This window comes from Neovison vison, chromosome 6, assembly GCF_020171115.1.
Source record: "Neovison vison isolate M4711 chromosome 6, ASM_NN_V1, whole genome shotgun sequence".
NCBI lineage: Eukaryota > Metazoa > Chordata > Mammalia > Carnivora > Mustelidae > Neogale > Neogale vison.
The window spans coordinates 108,018,395-108,042,880 of record NC_058096.1 but is presented as its reverse complement, the minus strand read 5'-3'; the positions used below and the strand labels follow the sequence as shown (position 1 = coordinate 108,042,880).

At 43.5% G+C, this 24,486-nt stretch overlaps 1 protein-coding gene across 1 annotated transcript in view; it reads left to right on the top strand.

Moving 5' to 3' along the window:
- Positions 1–21,296: 21,296 nt before the first annotated feature.
- C6H3orf70 (chromosome 6 C3orf70 homolog) overlaps positions 21,297–24,486 on the top strand; it is an 86,924-nt gene continuing 83,734 nt past the window's right edge. The window contains exon 1 of the mRNA XM_044251926.1: positions 21,297–21,643. Coding sequence (XP_044107861.1) covers positions 21,448–21,643 — 196 coding nt within the window. The 5' untranslated portion in view covers positions 21,297–21,447. The remainder of the gene's footprint in view (positions 21,644–24,486) is intronic.

Here is a 24,486-nt window from a genome sequence, read left to right as displayed (position 1 = left end):
TGTAGACTTCTAGAGCTGGTATGTGGATGTGATGTGGGTCAGTTTCATCAATAATAGACAGTCTGAGTAGGTGGAAATCAGAGATAGGATTTCAGCTGCAACAACATTTGAAATTATTCGATATTCAGCAGTCGTCATGTGCTTGGCTTCCAATAACTTTCCCCAGAAGCTTCAGCAGGCCTCCTGAATTGCAAATGTCATTCAATCTGCAAGAGTGAACATTATAATACTATTTCTTTTTTTTTTTAATTTTTTATAATACTATTTCAACTTAAAAAAACCCAGTTACTTATTCTTGTGGTTCATGAAAAGCCAGCTTTATTAATTGTTTAAAATAAGGGCAAGAGTTTTTAAAATAGAAATTGAACAGGTGGATTTATGGTTCTTTCTATGAAGATATTTTGTCTATTAGGCAGAAAATTCAGGATTTTTTCCGTGTGTAATACACAAATGTAATAGTACGAGTAACTGGTAAAATACAGCAATTAGTCCCCTTGACCACTTCCTTAGAGACCATTTCAGTGGGAAAACACGATGAGCTAGGTAGTCAGATTTTACAATTTGCTATGGATTTGAGGCTTATATGGAAATTTAAGGATCAAAGACTTCCTTTACTTTATCCTCTGTGGAAATAAAAGTTTGCTGTGAAAAAGCATTACATTTTATTTTCTAGATGAAAATTCCAGCTTCTTTACTGTTTACACATTGATTCTATTTCCCATCTTTTAATCACTTTTTCCAGCTTTTTTGTGATATAAGTGATTTTCAACATCACATAAGTGTAAGGTGTACAATGTGATGCTCTGTGAAAAATGATTGCCATAATAATGTTAGTTAATATCCATCACTTCCTATAATTACCTTTCGTATGTGTGTGTGGTGAGAACATTTAAGATAAATTCTCTTAGCAACTTTCAAGTGTATAGTACATTATTGTTAACTAGAGTCACCTTGCTGTACATTAGATTCCAGAATCTATTCGTCTTATAATTGGAAGTTTGTACCCTTTGATCACCTTCCCCCTCCAGCCCCTGGCAACCACCAATCTATGCTCTGCTTCTGTGAGTTTGGTTTTTTAAGATTCCACATGTAAGTGAGATCATACAGTATTTGTCTTTCTGTGTCTGACTTATTCCACTTAGCATTATGCCCTCAAGGTTTATCCATGTTTGTCTCGAATGTCAGAATTTAATCGCTATTGTTCCTTTCTCCTACTGTTACCAGAACGGGGTTGGAGGAAAGGAAAGGCATCATTTACATAATCATTTGCCTACTCATCTACATGTATTTGCATAAGTTATGAATCTCTCTGAGTAGCAGACCTAAGGAAGGAGAAGAGGAGCATGGAGAGGGGGTTGGGACTTCCCAAAGGTCTCCAGGGACTTTCCTTCAGGAAGCAGAGAATCTGGATGACAGCATTCTGGGGACTCAGGAGAGCCAGACCAGAAGATCTCCCGGCTTAAGGGCATTGAGGCTGCAGGAGGATACCGACTGTGAAATCGTCACTGGAAAGAGCAAAAGAGGAAAGAAAAGTAGACAGCATAAGCAAAACTCAATGTACTTCTTTTCTCTGCAGCTGGTGTTCCCACTTCCTGGTATCTCAGCCTTGGGGTGAGACCAGCGGGACCTCGGGGCCAGGGATCAGCAGCTGTCCAGCCAGGCTGCGGGGGGATCATGGCCCCAGCACACAGACCCCTTTCTTCTTCCTTGGAGGGAGTGGAAAACTGCTGTAAGTGGAGCTTTGTTGTTTGGTCTCTTCACCCCCAGTTATCAGAGGAAAGCTCTGTGTAGCAGCCTGTCTCCCATTCCCTGGCAGGCGAACAACACAAAGAGAAATAATCCCAGCATATGAACACCCTCTTTTCACTCCTGGGCCGTTAGGCAATTTGGCAGGTCTAGCCCAGATCCCAAAGCCAGAATCTGGCTTAAGCAGGAGGGGGCAGCTTGGAGAGGCATCTTGATCTGCTCCCCCAGACTCATTTGCTTCTTTGCCTCCCTCTACAATAGGTAGTTGAATTGTTAGAGCCATAAATGCCAAACTTTTGAGATCACACGTTTCTTGGTTGGTTGAGAGAGTGCACCCTTAATATGCTTTAATAGATGAGAAATATTCATTGTGTGTTTTTCAAATTTTTGTTTTATTTTATTACTGTTTTTTAAAATTCCGTATTTAAATTCAATTTCATTTTAATCACAGAAAAAAAGCTCCCGCAACACTTACTACTGCAGGACACTGTTCTAAATATTCTGCATGTGTCAACTCACTTAATTTTCACAACAACTCTCTGTAGTAGGTATTATTATCTCCATCTAATAGATGAGGAAACTGAAGTAGAGAAAGGATTCTTTTCCAAGGACATATATAGGCAAACCCAAGATTTTAACCCAGGCAGTCTGATCCCAGGGTCTGTGTTCTTAACTTTTAAGTCATGCAGTATGTACTTACTTATAATTACAAACATGTGTATATACCTTGTGAAACATAAATATACATAGATATTTTTTTAAAATTTTTGAGAGAAAGAGAGAGAGCAAGCACTTGAGTACAGAGTAGAGCAGAGAGAGAGGGAGAGAGGGAGAATCTCAAGCAGACTCAGCACTTAGTGCTGAGTCTGACATGGGGCTCGATCTCACCACCCTGAGTACATGACCTGAGCTGAAATCAAGAGTTGGACGCTCAACGGACTGAGCCACCCAGGAGCCCCCATACATGGATATTTTTAATGGTAAGGGTAAAAATAAATATAAATAGAATTTCAGATATATTCTTCCTTTACCCAACGGACTATTTTATAGTCTCCCATTTTAGAGACCCCTCTTTGAGACTATGGAACCCTGTGGAAAGAGGTTGGCCATGGCAGACCCAGGGAATATGAGCTATACCACTGTACCCTTCACAGAGTGGGCATCCAGATCTTTCCAGCATTAGGGTCCCATTTAAAATTAAAAAAAAAATTTGCAAGTGCTGGGGTGCCTAAGTGGCTCATTCGTTAAGCGTCTGCTTTTGGCTCAGGTCATGACCCCAGGGTCCTGGAATTGAGCCCTGCATTGGGCTCCTTGCTCCACAGGAAGCCTGCTTCTCCTTCTCCCACTCCCCCTGCTCACTGTGTGTGTCTCTCTCTCAGATAAATAAATAAAATCTTTTTAAAAAATATTTTATTTATTTGACAGAGATCACAAGTAGGCAGAGCAGCATGCAGAGAGGGGGAGGAAGCAGGCTCCCTGCCGAGCAGAGAGCCCAATGTGGGGCTCCATCCCAGGATGCTGAGATCACAACCCAAGCTGAAGGCAGAGGCTTAACCCACTGAGCCACCCAGGTGCCCCAAATAAATAAAATCTTAAAAAAAATTTGCAAGTGCTCATGTAAGAGTTGTACTTTCCATATCTCTTGATTGAGAAAGGAGACTATGATTTAGGCTATTAAGTAACACTCATGCTTTTAGATGAAACCATTTTATTAGCTTCAATAGCATCAGTGCACTGTAGGAAACATTCTGGGTATATGCAAGTCACAATCGTTTTTCCATGTACATACAATACCTGGTATACTTAGAGACTTGCCTGCATATTATGCTAATCCCAGGCTGGGGACATATATAACCTCTGTGGCTGTTGAGATCTGCTGGTTTGGTGGAGTTGAACTGGATTGAACTCTAGTTCCACATGTGTGACTTGGGATAAGTCACAAACCCCAGGGTCTCCTCATTTGTAAAATTAGGAGAACACATCCTCGCTTGTGTGTTGTAAAGAGAGCTGTCAATGAAAATTCTCTGGTACAGAATGACACAATAAATCAAACTCTGGAAAGGCTCGAGTGACTTGAGGCCAACGGAAGAGCCCCATCCCCGCCAGAAGTCAAGGCAAATCTGTGAGGGAGGGAGGCAGAGTTCAGAGCCAGTTTCCAGAGAAAGGGCTTCAAACGGCCAGCCTTCAAGAACATGTGAAGGTGATAACTGTAAGTGTTCAGCCTCCGGGGGGGTAGGAGCCTGGATCTGGAGGCCCTGGGGGGAGCAGAGTTGCTTCCTGACTGCCCTAAGCCCTGCATAGCAACCAAAACAGCAGGGGTACCCTTCCCCCGTCTGCCTAGTCAGACTCAGAATTAAGATCAGCTCTTGGTCAGGCTCTGAAGTATGTCCTAAACTGATGGTTCTCAACTCTGACAGCACGGGCAAATCAATCCGGGGAGCTTTGAAAAAATACCGACACTCGGATTCACCCCTGGAGATTCTGACTTAATTGGCTTTGGATGAGGCCCTGGCACTGGTATTTTTATAAGGTCCCCAGGAGTTTCCATGTGCATCAGGGCTGAGAACTACTGTCTAGATTCGTGTGAGCAGCTTTTGTAGGACTAAGAGTGATGTCAAAACTAGTGGCCAGCAATGAGATAGACAGCAGCAGAAGGCGCAAGACCTTTCTTAGGACTGTTGTGGGCCCATACTGTGCTAAGAACACAGACGTCCAAGAGCTAGGACTGTCTCCCGAAACTTGCAACCTTGTCGGGGAGAAACGCATAGGTTGCTGTGACCTTTCGAAGAGGACTTTTGGTTCAGCAAGGACATATCAAGGAAGGCTTCCTGGAGGACTTACCGGCTCATAAAGGGTAAAGTCACTATCCAGATGAAGACGAGAAAGGGAACAGTCCCCCACAAAGGCTTAGAGGTATGAACCACACAGTGAGGCTGTGACGGTTAATTTTTTGTGTAAACCAGATGGGGCCACGGGGGGGCCCAGATATTTGGCTGAACATTATTTCTGGGTGTGTCTGTGGGGGTGTTTCTAGATAAGGTTAGCATTTGAATTGGTAGACTGAATAAAGAAAAATGCCCTTCTCAAGGTGGGTGGGCCTCCCCGACTGAGTCCCGAATAGGAAGAAAAATAGGCAGAGAATTCTCTTTCTGCCTTATATCTTAGAGCTGGGGTGTTGGTGTTGCCCTGCCCAGACTCAGCCTTGCATTGGAACTATACCATTGTTTCTCTTGGATCTGGACTTCACAGTCTCTATAACTGCGCGAATCTATTCCTTATTTAAAAAAAACAAACAAACAACTCTTTATATATTGGTTCTGCTTCTCTGAAGAACACTGAGTAATACAGAAGGTATATTCGTTGGGGTGGGGATGGGAGAATGACAATGCAATTTGGAATTACAGAGAAAAAAGCAAGTGGGGCAATGACATTAGTTTGGTGGGGTAATGGGGTATAGAGGATGTGGATGGGACAACTGGGCAGGCTGGAGGTGGCTGGCTGGGGCAGCTGGACTGGCTTGAGCTGGGCCTCCGCTGGCAGTGAGAACGGAGAGAACCACAGATCTGTCTTGCCCACATAAAGCTGTTCTGGACCCCAAGCTGGAAGAGGAGGGACCACAGGGCTCTGGACAAACCTAGCCAAAGCAGATGCTAGACAGGAAGAGGGGCCACCTTCGCTGAGTTAGAGTACCTCTGGGCTCACGTGGAAAGCAAGCCCTGGGCATACAGCTGGGATAAGGCCTTTTAACAGATAGAGTGAGACTTCAGGCCATCCCGAAAGTCAGTCCAGCACCACTGCTCCCCTCCCCGCACCCCTCTCACCCCCTCCTATTGCCCCGGCTGGCAACACTTCCCAAAGCTACCTCCCTTAGGAGCTCAATAATACCTGTTTATTCTCAAGAATACATTTCGTTCAAAAGAGTTGTTTTTTTCCTTTAAGTTTTTGTATGTCCATCCTGTCTCTGATAATGTTCTTCATGCTTCTGTGATCAGAAATTTGTTTCTTCTCTACCACTAGGATAAGTGTTTTTCGTTTATATTTCTAGATCATTTAACCAGTTTGTTCTCATTTATATGTAATGCTCTTATTCATGATAATACTATTCACTTGGCTACTCTACTGTGTTACTAAGTTGCTCCTCAAAACTACCTTCAAGATAGGTGTTATCAGTCCCATTGTGCAAAGAGTGAAAAGGAGTCTTAGGAATTTTAAGAACTTGCCATAGTTGAGCTGATTCTAATTTGGTTCTTAACCACTGCGTAAGTGAATGCTTTTTTATGCCAGTATCTGATTGTCTTAATAGCATTTGTTAGTGATGCCTTTCCTCACTGCATTATTTCTGATGTGTCCTACTCAAACTCTTTGAATTAACCTGTTACATCTCTATTTTTTCTGATGTAACAACTTAATTATGCTTTTAACATAGTGCTTTATTGCCTTTATTATTCTCACTTTGTACTATGTTTCAAAATTTACTAAAACAAAATATTAAGTAGGGTAAGTCTGCCACCATTATGCTTTTTAAGATAAGCATTATTAAGCATTTTTCTTGTTATTATACCAGAGGAATCATACTCTTCATTTTTAGGCACCTTAATCTGTGAGGCTTTCATAAATCTACATCCTAACCTTGAACAGACTATTGTATTTATTTTCCTAAACAAGTGCAGGCATAACAATCAATTTATTAACTCTCTCTATAATTTCTCTAGATAAACAAGTCTACCCCTGTGCATTCAATCTGCTTTTGTTGTAAGAGCAACAATAGAAATCCATTTTTATTGTATTTCCTTGTTATGTATCAGTATATATACTGACATGTATTCATATATAATAAATACAGTATATACATACATACACATTTTTTAGTGTCAGTTCTGCAGCTGAACTCATTACGTTCGGTAATTTTCGATCTTCTATTTCTAGGTCTGCAATCATGTCATCTGTAAAGCAGAAACTCTTGCTTCTTCCTAATATTTATACAGAATATTTTCTTCTTAAATAGTTATTAATGACGTTTCTAGAAAAAGAGATCCTGATTTGAGAAAACCAGTGTGTTTTTTCTTTAAGAATACCAGTGTGTTGGGGCACCTGGGTGGCTCAGTGGGTTAAGCCTCTGCCTTCAGCTCAGGTTATGATCTCAGGGTCCCGGGATTGAGCCCCACATCGGGCTCTCTGCTCGGCAGGGAGCCTGCTTCCTCCTCTCTCTCTCTCTGCCTGCCTCTCCGCCTACTTGTGATCTGTGTCAAATAAATAAATAAAATCTTAAAAAAAAAAAAAAAAGAATACCAGTGTGTTTCTTCTTTGTCTTCTGTATATACTCCATCATATTTAGACTGGAAATCCAACATAGCTAATGTAGCCTTAGTTTCCTATTTGGAATAGCTAAAGATAAAAATAGTTTGGAGGCCGGCACCTGCTGGCAGTCAGGTGAGCCTCTGACTCTTGGTTTTGGCTCAGTGGGCCTCAGAGTTGTGGAATGGAGTCCCTCCCCAGGCTCCCAGCTCAGCATGGAGTCTGCTTGGGACTCTCTCTACCTCCGCCTCACCCCTCCCCAACCCCAACATATGCACTCTCTCTCCCCCCTTCACTCTCTAAAATAAATAAATACATCTTTTTTTTAAAAAGATTTTATTTTATTTGACACACAGAGAGAGATCATGAGTAGGCAGAGAGGCAGACAGAGAGAGAAAGGGAGAAGCAGTCTCCCCACTGAACAGAGAGCCTGATGCGGGTCTCAATCCCAGGATCCTGAGAGCATAACCTGAGCCAAAGGCAGAGGCCCAACCCACTGAGCCACCCAGGGGCCCATAAATAAATAAATCTTAAAAAAAAATAGTTTGGTGGAAGCTCAAAGCAAAATAAGCAGGAAAAAAAATTTTTTAAAGATTTTATTTATTTGAGGGGCGCCTGGGTGGCTCAGTGGGTTAAGCCGCTGCCTTCGGCTCAGGTCATGATCTCAGGGTCCTGGGATCGAGTCCCGCATCGGGCTCTTTGCTCAGCAGGGAGCCTGCTTCCCTCTACCTCTCTCTCTGCCTGCCTCTCTGTCTACTTGTGATCTCTCTCTGTCAAATTAAAAAAAAAAAAAATCTTAAAAAAAAAAAAAGATTTTATTTATTTGAGAGACAGCCAGAGAGAGCACAAGCAGGGGGAGAGGCAGAGGGAGAGGGAGAAGCAGGCTCCCCATTGAGCAGGGAGTGCAATGCGGGGACTGGTCCCACATCTTGGGATCGTGACCTGAGCTGAAGGCAGACACCTAACTTAACAAAATTAAGAAAAGAATTCAAGTCATCAGAAGCCTTTGTTCCTACTCCCTTTTCTTGGGCATTGCTAAGTTATTTTGCACAGGTGAGCCTCTTGAATTGGTCTCTCCTTGGATCTTAGATTCCTTAGTGCCATGGTCTGTAAATAATAAGTATCCCTACCCCGACGTGCAGATATTTTTCTTCTCACCAGTCCCCCTTCCTCCACATCCTTGAGTAAAGGCTATATTCTCATATAAGAGAAATTGTTTTAAACAATGATGTCCAGGAATCTACACTTCTGATGGATTACTGAACTAAATTCCGTATGACAAAAAGAAATCTCTGAATTATCAACACCTGATTTTCAAAGTTCTCATCAGGAAAAGAATTACAGCCAACAACTTATTAAAATCTCTTTGGATAAAACATGTATATCTATTTCCATTTTTCTTTTAATGTGATGTGCTATATTAGTTTTACTATGGGGCACCTGGGTGGCTCAGTTGTTAAGTGTCTGCCTTCGGTTCAGGTCATGATCCCAGGTGCCTGGGATTGAGCCCTGCATCAGGTCCCCTGCCCAGCATAGAGTCTGCTTCTCCTCCTCCCTCTCCCCCTGCTTGTGTTCTTTCTCTTGCTGTCTCTTTCTCTGTCAAATAAATAAATAAAAATGAAAAAAAAAATAGTTTTACTTCTTTGAACTAGTCTTACATTTTCTAGAATTAAAACAGTGACGAGTACATGCATTTTTCTCCCTTTTTGCTCCCATAAGATCTTAATTTTTTTTAAAAGATTTTATTAAGCAGCCTTCCCATTTCTTCTCTTCTGCTTTCCTCCTACCATGCATTTGGGTGAATAAATCAGCCAAGGCCTATTGTGCAAACCTGGCCATATAGTTCCCTGTTTCTTTGACTTCCTCATCTTTGCAGACAATTAGAGGGCAGAGAAATCCCAAGAAGAAGAAGACCTCACTTACTTTTTTTACCAGAGAGCTCTACATTGGGGTATGGATGCCTGGGCCATGTTAATAAAGAGGTATTTTGTTTCATATCTGTAATTATTTATTGTGCCTAGCTTCCTTGGAGCCTGGTGGGGAGAGGAGAGGAGAGGGAAGTAGCTAGCAAAGCAGGGTTTGGGCATTGCTGGGTCCTTATCTATAATTACACAGTAAGAAAACATCATCCTAAAAACTAACAGTGGGTAGAAAACAAAAAGGAGTAATCAAAATTTTAAATGCATCAAAGGAAAAGCCAATTTGTCTTCACAGCTCTAAGGTAGAAGGAAGAGCAGGGGCCTTTGGAAATATATGGCTTCTATTTCCTTCTCCAACAGGAATAGATTGTGGAATGAGTGGTTTTATGACCTTGGGCAAGTCACATTGTCACTTTTCTATGCCTCCACTTTCCTAAGTAATAAAAGGGATGTTTTACTTAACTAATTCTGTCAATCTCTGAATCTATACTTTTCTACACTCAGTCACCTTCTAAGATATTCACCCTGTCAGCTTCCAAACAGGCTCATTTGGCTTTAGATGGACACCCATGGGAGACGCGAGAAGGGTAGGGACACCCCAGTTCTGTGCTTTCTGGAAATCACAACAGCTGCTACTGGGGCTTGGTGCTTTCTTTGGGAAGTAGAGAATGAACACCCCGGGGGACTGCAGCTCCCTGGGGAAAGCCAGCTGCCAGTGAGGGCAAAGACTTGATCCTACCCTTATTCATCCTGGATGAGCTCTGCTCAAGACTGAAGACACAGTAATGTCCCAAATTCTACACCCAGGCTAAGCAGGAATGAGTAGCAGAGAGAAAATAAGCCTTATCCTTGCCCTTGACGTTGGAGCAGAGCGTAGGTTCATTTTCCAAACAGCTATATAAAGAACTGAAATGCAACCACCTCTGACACTATACTAGGAGCTAACCGCATTGGTAAGTTCTTTTTACCTGATCCATTGACAGAGGGGAAAAAAGTGGGACTCCTGGAAGAAACTTCCAGTGTTGTAATGCTACGTGACATCTTCAGGCAACTAATTTCATACGGACTATTTTTTTTTAAATTTTATTTATTTGATGGAGAGAGAGAGAGAGAACAGGAGCACGCAGGAGACAGCACAAGCAGAGAGGAGTGGCGGAGGGAAATGGAGCTTGATATGGGACTCAATCACCGGTCCCTGGGATCACAACCAGAGGCAAAGACTGAGCCACCCAGGTGCCCCAATACTATTTTTGAGATATAATTGACTTATAACATTATATTAGTTCCAGATGTATAACCAAATAATTTCATATTTATATATACTGTGAAATGATCACAATAAATCTAGTTTACACCCATTAACACATATAGTTACCAATTATTTTATGAGGTGAATTTTTAAGATTTACTACCTTAGCAACTTTCAAATATACAAAACAGTATTATTAACTATAGTCACCATGTCATACCTTACAGCCCCAGGACCTACTTATCCAATACCTGGAAATTTGTATCCTTTGACCACCTTCACCCATTTCTTCCCCCACCCCACTTCACACTCCTGGCAACCACCAATATGTTCTCTGCATCTATGAGTTCAGGGGTATGTGTGGGTTTTTTTTGTTTTAGATTCCAAGTATAAGTGAGACCATACAGTATTTGTCTTTTTTAGTCTGGTTTATTTCACTGGTATGTTTCAGCATAATACCCTCAAGGTCCATACATGTTGTCACAAATGACAGGATTTCCTTCGTTTTTATGGCTGAATAATATTCTCAGACTGACTTCTAAAATAACAGTATCTTTTTTTTTTTTTTTTTAATCTGCCCTGCCATCCAGCCTCCTGGTCTGTGCTGGACACAAGCTCATACTATATTGGGCATGTCAATCGTGGTTTCTCCATGCCCTCAGTCCCTTCTACGGGAAATGGTCCACCCACGGGTCCTCTCAAAATTTAGGTGGTTTTTTACATCACGTGACTCCCCCCTCTCTTCCTTCAGCTGGGGATGGCTATTAAGATGGTCTTTGAAACAGATCCTCATTTTCAGTTTAAACCCCAGGGGAAAAGGAGAAGGTAGGTCCTCTCAGGAACTGAATTAGAAAGGATATCCTATCTAATATAGAATTAGGTAGGATAAAACTAGATATCCTATCTAATTCTAACTGAATTAGAAAGGATAATTCTAACTGAATTAGAAAAGGATATTCTTTTCTTTAGAAAGGAAAAGAATAGGTGGGGTTAGGACTATAAGGGGTCAAAGTGAGTCAGATACTACGAGAGAAGCGAAGCTATCAGGTGGAAAAAAGAGAAGGTAGAAAGAATAAATATATTGGTGATGGGAGCATCAACACATGCGGAGCCCTATTTCCGGAACACCAGTGTGAAGCTCTGTCAGCTCCTACCGCCATTGTCTGAGGGCTGCTTTGGTTGAAATCCCAGTTCCTGGAGGCCTGGATGTTCCATGGTTTCCTGGGTTTCCTTCTTGTACCACGTACCTCCTGAAATTCAACTTTCCATTACTTACAGTACTTGCAACACACACATTCACCCTCCTGCACTGGGAGCTCTGTGACATCCCACATTACTGTGGGAGCTCCACAGTGATGGGCACTCTGTGATGACTCTTGTGCTCTCTACACAGAATGGTGGGGGCAATCCACTGTATGTTGAAGTGGCCTTCATGGAGAGGTAATGGCCATTATTATAACACAATCATAATGTTAGCTACGACTTCTGAAAGAACTTATTTTGTGCCAGGAGCTTTCCTTTGCATTAAAAATCATTACCTCACTTAATCACAACAATTCCATTAAAATTGGTGTTCTTAACCCTGTGTGCAGCTGAGGAAATGCCAGCTGAGAGGATAAGTAACATGCCCAGGGACCCTGGTGAGTAATTGGTGGAGGCAAGATTTGAACTTAGGGCGGCCTGGCTCCAAAACTCACAACCTTTTTAGTCTGTTGTGACATCTTCCTCAGGAATGCTGTTAAGTCCAGCTTCTCTTGAAGTGGAGTTCAGCCCCGCAGACAGCAGTGTTTCAAACATGTTTGGCTTTGATAGTTTAAGGAAGGTAGGAACCTTTCATTTTAACACAGTCTCCACCGCTCCCTATTACTTCACACCCAGGACTCTTGTCTCTGTTGTGTTCTTTCCCTATCCCACAAAGGCACTGGAGTTCGCAGCGTCTGTGAGGACAGCTCCCTGATGTGTAAGGACATTTTCTCATGTAGAGCACCCTATTTCAGACTTCTTTGTACTATGCCTCCAAGCAACAGTGCTCCCCACAAAGATAACTCTCAGCTACTTTGATCTCCACACATTCCAAGTTAAATTTTTTCCCTTTCTCTCTAAACATCCCTTCCTCTTTGCTCCCTAACTGATGACCAGCATTGTCCCTGAAACTCCTTTACTCCCACAACCAAATAACCTCAAGTTTTATTAATTTTACCTCTTCAGGGGTTACTCCTTCCCCTCTTCCGGTCCTTCCCTCCCCTCTCCCTGCCACTGTGGCTCAGGCCTTCTTCATCTTCCTCCTGGGCCAGCCACTGCCTTATCAGGTCTTGTCCCAGTAAATGTCTCCTGCTAGCTCATTCCTGAGTTAGCATTTAAAATGCACATTTGATTGCTTCTCGGCCTTTTAGCTAAGATCAAGTGTAAAATGCACAGTTGATCCTGTCACTCTGTGCTCAGAATTCCACCATGGTGCCTGTACTAGTTATCTCTTGCTGTATAACAAGTGGCCCCACAATGCAGAGGCTTAAATATTATCTCACAATTTCTGCGTTTCAGTGGTCTGGGTATAGCTTAGCTGGCTCAAGGTCTCTTACAAGGCTCCAGTCAAGGTTTTGGCTAGAATTGTGGTTTCATCTGAGGATTCAACTGGGAGGATTTGCTTCCAAGCTTACTCATGTGATTGCTGGCAGTCTTTGCGTCCTTACTGGCTGGTGGCCAGAGATACCAGTTTCTTCCTATGTGGGCTTCTCCAGAGGACCACTCACAATATGGCAGTTGGCTCCCTTAGAGTGAGATCACAGAGAGTGAGGGAGAGAGAGATGAAAGCAACAGAAGTCACAGTCTTTGCAACCTAATCTTAGAATTGACTCCATCCCTGCTTCTGGAGTTGCTAAATCCAGTGTGTACTCAAGGGAGGGAGCTATACAGGCTGTGAAGATCAGGAGGTGGTGATCCCCAGGAGCCCTGTTAGATGCTGCTGACCACAACTAGCCCTGCCTGAAGCAGTGGTTTGGTGTGGGTGTTGTGGGTTTGCAAACAAACGGAGTTCTAGCATTCCCGCCAGCATGTATTCTCCCCAACAGGAGCAGCTGGACTTCGCAAATCTCTTTCATTTATACTTTCTGGTAAGTGTTTCCAATGGACAAAGTGCCTCTAGCTTCAAGGGGTTCAAACACTACTGGTTTATCTCTCAAAACAAACTGAGTGTTGCTGGAGGGAGGGGGAAGGGAGAGGGGGGTGGAGTTATAGACATTGGGGAAGGTATGTGCTAGTGAGTGCTGTGAAGTGTGTACACCTGGCAATTCACAGACCTGTACCCCTGGGGTGAATAATACATTATATTTTAATAAAAAAATAAAAAATTTAAAAAACCCTGCTGGTTTAGAGGATGAAATCTAAACTTTGTTGGGCTTATCATCATTTGGCTGCTGCCTACCAGTCCCTCCTCTCATCTGATTGCTCCTTCAGCCCACGTTACTTTCAAGCAAGACAGACTTCCAGAATAGCCCTTTGCCTTTCTTGCTGGCATGCATGCTGGTCCCTCTCCCATAATACATCAAACCAGCTGGTCTGCATTGTCAGTGCTAACTCACTGGTTTTGTGAAATACTTTTTGATGGCAGACTTATCTGTTTCTTTCTTATTCTTGGAGTTTGCTTTGTTTAAAGCCCTGAATCAAAGCCATTACCTTCTATACTCTTATGGTTGGTTTCTAGCTCCCCTCTAAGTGATCTCCCACATCCAACCCAGAGCCTGACACACAAAAGACACTCAGTAGCTAACTGTGGAGGGGATAAGTGGGCCCAGCATTGTATGTTGGGCACTGCCTAAGTGCTTGGGTCCTGGGTGTGGACGGAGGGCTGACCACTTCCCAGCATTTGCACAGGTTGTGAGAGGTACCTTGGCCGCCTCCTTTATAAACCATGAGTCATTCATTGTATTCCAGATCACTCTTCACTGTCATTTCAGCCTTTAGCTGCTTCCTGAAATAAGCTAATTAAAGCTGATTATTTTAATTGTTAATCATCAAGGAAAAATATTTTTTTAAAAATGGAAATGGCAGAATGTGTGTGTTATTCTACCATTTAAAGAAGTCAGAGTGTCTTCTTTCAGAATTAGGATAAGTCCATTGCTTCTAGAAATAAGTGTGGACTGTCAGCACATAAAGAACAGGGTTTGTTGTGTGGAGCACAAAATTGACCCAGATCTTACTTCTATTGGTGTCACATCACATCACTCAAGAAAAGTTCAGTGGTTATTGGCCTTGAACACTGAGGGTGTTTACTGAGGTCCCCAGGGGGCTGATTGCTTGACACAGTAATGACTGGCCTCTTTGCCCTTATTCTTTATGTTCAAAACCTACTCTGGAGGTTGATTTTTCCACTAAAGTTTTTTATACATAAAAATATTTCTCTAATGGACTTTTTCAAAAAGTGGCACAAAACTAGTGCATCCCTCTCTAAGAAAAACTGAGGAATAAAATGGTAAATTTTGAAAAACATATGAAGGCAACCCACCAATAATAACTACTTCCACCACTGTAAAAATACAAGAAATTCTATTTTGGATCAGCTCAGGGTCCAAAACATTGGGTCTGTTTTTCTGTCTTGCCTCTGGTGATTACACAATGGGATACTTTGTGGGAAAGCTGCCCTTCATGGGGCCATATCAGAACGTTAGGGAGGAACCATGAATATTTCTCTGTTATGGGCCTGTCATTCTTGCAACGTCTAAAATGCCTTTTTGAGCCTATAGTTGTCGTAGGCTGGGTCACCTACAGAAGTAAGACATTCAACGAGATTACAAGTGTGTTTATTTAAGTAAGGTTTCTTTTTAATTTCCAAGGCACCAGAGGAATATCTTAGTTCTGGGGGCTTAAGCTTTGAAAAACAGATGTTTTGCTTTTCCACATTATTTATGAACTTTTAGTCCTAAATCTTTTAATGTATCCATTCCAAAATATTTGTTGAGAGCCTCCTAGTACCCACCTAATGTCAGGCACTGGAAATACACAATACCTGCTTCACTACTTGAGTTATCAAGTGGAAGGCACAGCATGTCCTTGAGTGTGGAGAAGGGTGGCAACTAAGAAAAGGCTCCAAGTAGCATTTGAGCTAGAACTGGAAGGAAAAGCAGAAATTGCATGCAAAAATGAAGTCAGGCATTTTGAGACGAAGGAGAGGATGAGGGAAGAATGAGAGAAGACACAAAGGCATCCAGGAGAGGATATTACATGTCTAGAAACCAAATAATCCAGTGGGGTACAGATATGGAGGCATGAAGAAGAGTAGCTGGAGAAGACATTGGGAGGGCTTTGCATAGCCTACAAAGGAGTGTGAATTCGTTTTCAGTAGGCAGTGAGAAGTGTTAAAAGTTTTTAAGGCTAAGTATGATACAGATTTTAGAGCGTTCTCTTCTTAGCATTGTGAAGGAAGGATTGGAACATAGAGAGTCTGTAGACAGGGAAGGCATTTGGGGTGCTTGGAAGTGGAATACTAACACTTCTCGAGGATCTGCAATGTGCCAGATACAGTGCTAGGCTCTTGACATACGTGGTCATGTTTAGTGTTCGCTGCAAGTGTATGAGGTAGGAATTCTAATCCTCATTTAAGAAACGAGGCCGAGTAACTTGCCCAAGATCACCCTGCTAGGTGGTAGTGGAGCTGAGCTTTGATTCCATTCTGCCTGATTCTATAGCTGCCCTTCTTTCCTTTACGTAAAAGACGATGACGAGGGTTTTACTTGTGCCCGTGACAATACCACAGAGGTGTTGGGTCCTCTCTCCCCACAGAAGACTCCTCATTTACTCGCTCCTCATTTGGAAGCTTCTCCAACTACTTCATCATTTTAATTGCTTTAATATGACAAATTGACCAATTACTAGCAGGTTATTTATAACCATGATGCAATTAGTTGCTCAGTTCAATCAGGCAACCGAAACATAACTGATTTGTAATGGCTTGATCTATCAAAGTGTTCAGAATTGTTGGTGTACATAGATATATCTTACAGTAGCATTAGACAAATACGTGCAATAGAATAGGAAGGCAGGATCTGATCATTCACAAATGACATCCGGACCAAAAGGATTTTTTTTTTAAGATTTTATTTATTTATTTGAGAGATAGAGATCACAAGTAGGCAGAGAGGGAGGCAGAGAGAGAGAGGAAGGTAAGCAGGCTCCCTGCGGAGCAGAGAGCCGGATGCGGGGCTCAATCCCAGCACCCTGGGATCATGACCTGAGCCAAAGGCAGAGGCTTTAACCCACTGAGCCACCCAGGTGGCCCCAGACCAAAAGGATTTTAACCCTAGCTCCATCCATACCCAAACGGACAAGTCAGAGCTTTGTGTGAAAAAAAGATGTTCTGGGAAACCTTCTGTTTCCCTTTGTTGATAAAGAAACTGACGCCCAGAAAGCATAAGGGATCTGCCAAGGTCTCCCAGCCAGGAAACAGCAGAGCTTAGACTTGAGCCATCTGCATTTTTCCGATGCCAGGTCCTAGAGAACTTTTCCCACTATGCCTGCTGCACTGTGACATAAGCAAGTCACTTAGCCTCTTGAATCCTCAATTACTTTGCTTATAGCAAGAGAAGATCAGTGGGTGTGTCAGTTAGCTTTTACTCTGTAAGAGACCGTCCAAAACAGCAGGTTTTTACAGCAACTGCTTTATGTAGCTCCTGATTCTGTAGAGTGTCCTGGTGGCTGTTCAGGTCATGACTAGCTCAGTGGATTTCTGCTGGACTTTCTCATGCTTCTGTGATCAACTAGTGGGTCTAGGATGGTCTAGTAGAGCCTCACTGATAGTTCTTGTGGTTGGTAGACCATTGATTGGCTAGAGATTGGCTGTTTGTCCAATGGGGTACCTTCCTTTTCCTCCATAACACATTTCATCCACCATCGGTCTTGTACACCTGGTGCTCTCAGGGTTCCAAGCACAGAAAGAAAGGAACTCCACTGAGCATGCTCTTTGGAAATCTTTGCAATGGCAAGTTTATTATTCTCTCATTGGCTAAAGCAAGTCACATGATGTGGCTCCCATGAATTCCTACCTCCTGATATTCATGTCTTTGTGTATTCTCCTTTCCCTGCATGAGAGATGGAGTTTAGGACTTGCTGCTAATGAATAGAATTCAGGAAAAGTGATAGGCTTTCACTTCCAAGATTAGGTTGTAAAAGACCGTGACACTCTCTTTGACTCTTTCTGCCTGCTTGCTCCAGTAAAGCAAGCTGCCATGTGTGAACTGCCCTATTGAGAAGTTCGTGTGACAAGGAACTGAGGGAGTTCTCTAGCCAATAATCAGTGAGGAACTGAGACCCTCAGCCCAACAGTTCCTTGAAGAAATGAATCCTGCCAACAAACTGTGAGTGAGTGAACTTGGAAGCAGACTCAACTCCAGCTGAGCCTCTAGGTGACAAAGCAGCCATGCCCCACACCTTCACTGCAGTCCTGTGAAAAGCTTGGAAGCAGAGGAACCTACCTAAGTTATGCCTGGGGTCCTGACCCATAAAAATGGAGTTGTTTTAACTTAGTAGTGACTTGTTATATAGCAATAGATAGCTAACACACATAGCTAAGTTCAGAGTTTGTGGGGGAATATCGAAGGGTGTGGTTATAAGAAAAGTGATTATACAAATTATTCAGGCATATTTGCAAACAATTTACTGTAGATGGGCTTTTTCCAGCCTTTGGGAGTCTGAGGTGGAATAATTTTCACGACTTTAACAATTACTTATTCTCTGTGCTTAGAACTAGGAACAAGATAGTGAACAAGACAGAGGTCATGTTCCTCCTGCCCTCAAGGAGTTTACAGTTTGTGGCAGGGGAGGGGAAGAATGGGGAAAGATATTAGTTCAATAATTCCCTCTTTAATTGTATGTTGAGAGAATGTATGTAAGAATTTAGGTTGGTCAGAGAAAGCTTCTTTGAGGAAGTAGCACATACACTGAAAAGGCAGGCAGGACAGGAAGAGAAGGAAAGAGGAAAATTCCAGACAGAAGGGTAGCTTTCAAAAAGGGGAAGTGGAGAGGCAGTTAGCACCAATGGGACAAGTACCTGTATATGATCAAAGTATATCTTATGTAATAATGATGTGGGTTATGGTTTTAGAGATAAATGCACTAATATTTATGGATGAAATTATTTGATGTCTGGGATTTGCTTCAAAATAATCCAGTGGCAAGGTGGGGGTATGAGTGGGTGGAGCTAAAAATGAAACAAGAATGAGTTAATCATTATTGAAACCGGGCAATGGGCTCAAGAAAGTTGATTATACTAGCATCTCTACTTTTGTGTATATTTTCCATAATAATACTTTAAAAACTTGTATCCTGACAACACATCTTGAAGGGTATATGTATATATGTTTGAGAGGTCACAGGACATTTATTTCCTCCAGCTCCACTGCAGACAGTAGAGGTTAATGGCACCTTTGGGGCAAGGGGATAGAATGAGTTTTTTATTATAGAAAATGTAAAGGCTTCTCAGCTTCAAATCATGTGGCTAACATAAAATAGGGTATTTGGGTAATTTACCTTGCCTCCTGGTTAAAGTGCTATATTGCATTATTTCTAATGCTCATTTTTCACTAGCTGAGATGGTATGATTTCATATAGCAGAAACTTCTAACGTGTTTCAGCCTAGAGTAGAAGGCAGGGTAAGGATGTTGTTTAAATATTAGCGGAATGCTGTAAAGATTCTGTTACGAGGCCTCATATAATATGGGTAGTAGTAGAATGCTTATGGGTTAGTGAAGGAGAAAAATTAGATAGAGATGGGACTCCCCATTTGTTCAAAAAATTCTGGGTTGGCTTGTTACAGCAATAATGGATTATGGATTTATTTGATTAAGTTTTCCTTTAACTCTTGTTATTCTGAGGTGGATCAGTCTGTGAAATTAATAGCCAGAACAGATAGATTTTATGAGTCAGGGATGTATTTCATTAGGATTTTTTCAGGAGAGGGATGCCTGGGGCTGAAGCTGAAGAGATGATATTTCATATTTATAGCTGTTTCAGTGTTAGGTTTTGGGGGAAGCATATTTTGTGATTTTGATTCGGATCTTTCTTGAAAATTCCATCCCCACCAAATTGAGTCTCTCCCTAACCCCAAACAAATGAAGACTTCACTAGAGTCAGATATATGCAAATTACATTTCCCTTCTCGAGCCAAGGTTAAATAAAAGGGAAAATTATGAAAGATTGCTTATGGCAGCAAGGATTTTCAGGCTTGAAGATGAATTTTGTTATTTCAAAACCATGACAAGTCTCCTTGTCAGTGCAAAGCAGGAAAGGAATAAAGTAACGGAGAAAGTGGACCTGGGCATAAACATGTTCCCACACAGCATTTGTACCAAAAGGCTTTGTTGTTGTTCCCTGAACCTTGGCAATTACAGGCATTTTCCTTTGCTCTGAAAAACAGTTGGCAAATAAGGAGAGTAGGTCCCTTCCTTTTCTGTGTTCAAGGCTAGGTCTCGCATTGTTGCAGGGAAACACTAATTCCCAACCAAGCTCCCTGAGAGCAAATGGTTTGTTTTCTCTTCACTGAATCCAACCCGGGGTGGGCTCTCAGCAGCTGAGCCTGGCATGGAAAATCTATTTGGAGCAGCTTGTCCCCAGGAGGGAAGAAGGCAAGCTGATTGTGTGCAGGAACCGCAGCCACCATCCCAGCCAGTCACACCCAATGGCCAGGGCAGGCATTAACACACAAAGCCACACACAAGAGTCCTTGGCAGACAGGAGTCCTGTTTGTGTGCCCACACCCACATGTACCACGCACACCCAATTCTACCCATAGATGCACTGTGCACACACACTTGACCTACCAGTCCCAGGTGCCATAACGGCACACATCCCACACACATACATGCAATATTTATGTAACCACATCTTATGCTCATATACACAAAACACATGTAACCACATCCACCCACACACTGTGTACATGCATATGCAATTGCACATAGGACGCAGACCACATATACTCTACTACACAAACATACACACCACCCACACTCGGCATCGGTATATCGATCCATACTATGTTCTGCTGTATACACACACCTCATCACACACTGTGCACCATGCACACTGCACACATTCCACATATACCATGTACACACTTAACACATCCAGCTACACACCCACACATCCACCACACATACCCAACATAACATTCATACACACCCACATACCACATACACACCAAACTACACACCCATGCAACACATTCTACACACTAGTCCTGTGCACACAAATGCATCTCTCTCTCTCCCGCCCTGACACACACACACACACACACACACAGGCGTTATTTTCCTGCTCAGCAAGGTGGGGCTGCACCCCCGTGGAGAATGGGGCTGGGGCGCCAGGGCGGCCTCAGGGCCAGCAGGCAATGGTTCCCACGGGCGCGGTGGCCCAGGCTGAGAGGCTTGGGCCCCTGCCACGTGGCGGACTGGCCGCGCCCCGAGCTGGAGGCTTGCCCTGGGGGGAGAGTACGCGCGCCCATGAACGCGCGCGCGTCGCCGAGGGGCCTCCGTGTCTACTCTGGAAGGCGTGTACGAGGGAAATGTGAGCCGCGTGTGGGGAGAGGCTGTGTGTATGAGAGAACCCCGCGTGCAGAGGCGCAGGGACCAGCCCACCGAGCGGTTCAGGTGGGCGTGTCCTCTGCGTGCACAGCCCTCGGCGGAGTTCTCGAGACTGCCCAGCTCGGCGGGAAGTGTGTGTGGGAAGCTTGCCTGTGAATGCCAAGCCGCTGAGGCGCTTTTATGTTCACTAATGGCCGTGCGTCGGTCGGGGTGGGTCTCGGAGGAATGAGTGAGTGTGTGTCAGGGACTCGCTGTGACAAGAGGAGACGCCGGCAGCGTGTGTGAAGAGGCCGGGCTCGCTGACCGACGCTTGGCGCCAGCCGGGGCGGTCGGCACGCGCGCCCGTGTGCGCGTGCGTGTGCACGTGGGGACGCGGCGCGCGCCGCGGCGGAGGGAGGCAGGCGGCGGCAGGCCCAGCCCCCCGGTCGCAGCGCCCGGGGCGGCTCCTCTGCGAGCCTGGGACCTCCGCGCTCCCGCCGCCGCCGCCGCCGCCGCCGCCGCCGCCGCCACCGCCACCGCCACCACCACCACCAGCACCGCCGCCGCCGCCACGCGCGCTGGCGTGACTCCCGGCCCGCGCCCTCCCACGTCTGCAGCCGGCTCGGCTTCCTGCCCGCCCAGACGCCGCTTCTCCCGGGCTCCCGGCCTCGGCTCGGCGGAGGGAGCGGAAATGAGTGCGGCGTCGGCGTCGGCGCCTGAGCGGGGCTGGAAGAGCGAGAAAGTGGACGAGGCTCAGGCCCTGGCGCGGAGTTGCGCTGCCCGCAGACCCGACTTCCAGCCGTGCGACGGGCTTTCCATCTGTGCCACGCACAGCCACGGCAAGTGCTTCAAGCTGCACTGGTGCTGTCACCTAGGATGGTGTCACTGTAAGTCGAGCCGCGTCTCCCCGCCTTCGCCACCGTCCCGGGGCGCTCGCGAGGCTGTTCGGGGTCGCGGCTGGGACCCTGCGGCCCCGGCGGCTCCGGGCTCGGCCGGGGCTGCTCGGTTGCCAGCTGGGGCCACCCTGGGCTCCGGGCGGGCGGGCGCTGCCCTGGTGTCGGACGCCTCGGTTGGCACTGCCTTGGCTACGAGATGAAATCCCACGGGGAGCCTCGCTTTAGCCACTTTTACAAAAGGGGATCTCCCTGTCCCAGGAAAACTGGAATCAGTTTTTGTTTTTTTTTCTTTTTTATCGGAAAGGACCAGACAGTGTGTTGAGAAATGGTAGAGCGCCGTCAAGAGTTGACAACTAGAGGGGAAGCCTTTTTTCAGGGCTGGTGGTTAAACATGCTCCTCTTTTCCCCCCCCTCACTTTTGTCTTTTCCACGCTGCTCTTTAAAAGAAAGAGCCCTTGGTAATCGAATTGTGCCCCATTTATTGTATCCAGATTGAGAAAGCACTAAAGTATAAGGGACAGCTTCCAAGAAGTTAATATTAACAGTCTGGAAGGATGAACTCCTTCAGCACCCGGCTGTAACTGGGTATATAGAGAGCTAGTATAGGAGACGGTTTTAAAATTACAAAATAAAATGAATGGAAGTAAGCTTTAATGATATTAAAACAATTTATAAAAGCCAGAACTAAATGGGCTAGGCCTTTTCTCTGTGTTTATCTTGCGTGTGTGTGTGTGTTTTCAAATGGATTAAACTTAAGTAGCCATTTAATCAGAATTCCACAATTTGATTAGTTCATATTAGGCCTGCTATATCCAATAAATCATTTCTAAAAGAAATCTATTATAAACTTAGTTTCACATACCCTTATAATGGAGGTTTTTGGAGTGTTTATTCAGGACACAAATTCTCAAAGTGATCTTAAGTTAAAATTGTTTTTTCCTTGTTGGTTAAGAAAAAAATGGCTCCCAACAAGAGATGCAGTACATGACAAGTCCTTGTTTACATTAATTGAACATAGTGAGGTATTTTAAATTGAATTTACGACTTAAAGTATAAAGAATTCCTATATTTTCTGTACATTGAACAGTATTGATTTTTTTGTGTTCTGTGTGCTGATGGTTCAAGTTTCTTCCCGTAGTTCATTATTCCTATTGCTCTCAGACCATTCCCCATTACAAAGCATCATTTCAGGGGAGGATAGGGTACAAAGTTGGAAGTAGCAACTGTAGGAAAGCTGTGATGCTGAAGTGCACAAGTATGGTCCATCTGATGAGAGTCAATTTCCTAGGGAAGTGTGGAGTTCTAGTATCGAATACGAGGAACATTAAAGATCATCAGTTCAGTGCCTGTCTTACTTCAGCAGTCTCTCCACTAAGTACAACATTCCTGATGGGAATGGGAACCTTGCTGTCTTCTCAGATAGCTTCTTAAGTCATCTTTGATTCCTAAAATACTCTCATTTGGAGCTGAAATCAGTTACTTTATAAGTTCTTTCCACCGGTCTTATTCCTACCTTATGAAATCATATAGAACAGTCTAATCCTTTTTCAGATCATGGGTTTTTCAGCTCTTCAGATATACATATGAATATGCCATGGACATAGACTCTCTTCTCTCTGTATTCCCAGACATTGTTACAGCATCTGGCCTGAAATAGATTTGAAATTCACGTTCATTGAGTGACTGAATGAAAGTAGCCATCATTTTCCTCTCAAGGCACTGTTTTGTCCTATTTATAAATCTCCTTTCTCTCCTGCCTCTTCTTTTGTGGAATGGTATCCAGGGTCCTGAGCATTCTGGTGGTTCTGTTCTGAACATGTGCCAGTATGGTTATGATCCTCTGAAGACTGTGACCCTTAGAAGGATACACTACATCCCAGTTGTTGTCAGATCAGTCCAGAATTGAGCAGGACTGCTGCCTCCCATGTTTGAGATACTGTTACTGCTGCATCTAGCATCACATTAGCTTTTCTGAGATCCTCATCATACTGAGCTTGCTGCTGTCAGATTGAACTAAGGCTGCTGTCAAGAGCTATTAAGTCCCCTTTTTGTTTGTTTTACATATATGTCAATTAAGTCATGGGACTTGCCCATCTCACAGTTCTATATGTATTTTTTTTTTTGGACACTGATTGATGCCTTAGATATTTTTCCCTGTTAAATTTCATCTTAATTAGAATTAGCCCATTTATCTGGCTTATCATTGTTTTTTCAGATCTCAGCTCTTTCTTAATACATATTTGTGCCCCTTAGTTTCATGTCAGCCATTTATTGGATAAAGGCAGTAGTATAGTAGCCTTTTACATCTTCATTCAAATTACTGATAAAATTGTTGAATAGGAGAGGGCCACAGATAGGATTTCTGAACCCTGCGGGTAGAACTGACCTTCAAGTTGATGGCACTTCATTAAGAAACACTCATTGTTATGGTCGTTTAAGTAATTAGCCAGCACTTAATTGTACTGTTATCATCTTATATTTATCTTACTATATGGTGTAATGAGAGCCTGGTCATATACCTTGTTGAAATTCTACCTTGTTGAAATCTGATACTATTTTTATTGCTTCTTTTTGATACATGATTTGTCTTTAAAGACGGCCTTTAAAAAAAAAAGAAAGGAAATTATATTTGTCTGGTTACTTAAGTTGGTTCCACAAATGCTTACCATTTTTGTTTCAAAGTGATTAGAAGCTGCTTTTTAAATAAATAATCTGATTTTAGGAAAGAACTGATGCCAAGTATACTCAACTATTATTGTCAATTCTATTCTTTTCTCTTTTATTCTATATTAGAAAAAATCAGATCTACACTTATTTGCTTGTTTTCAGTCTTT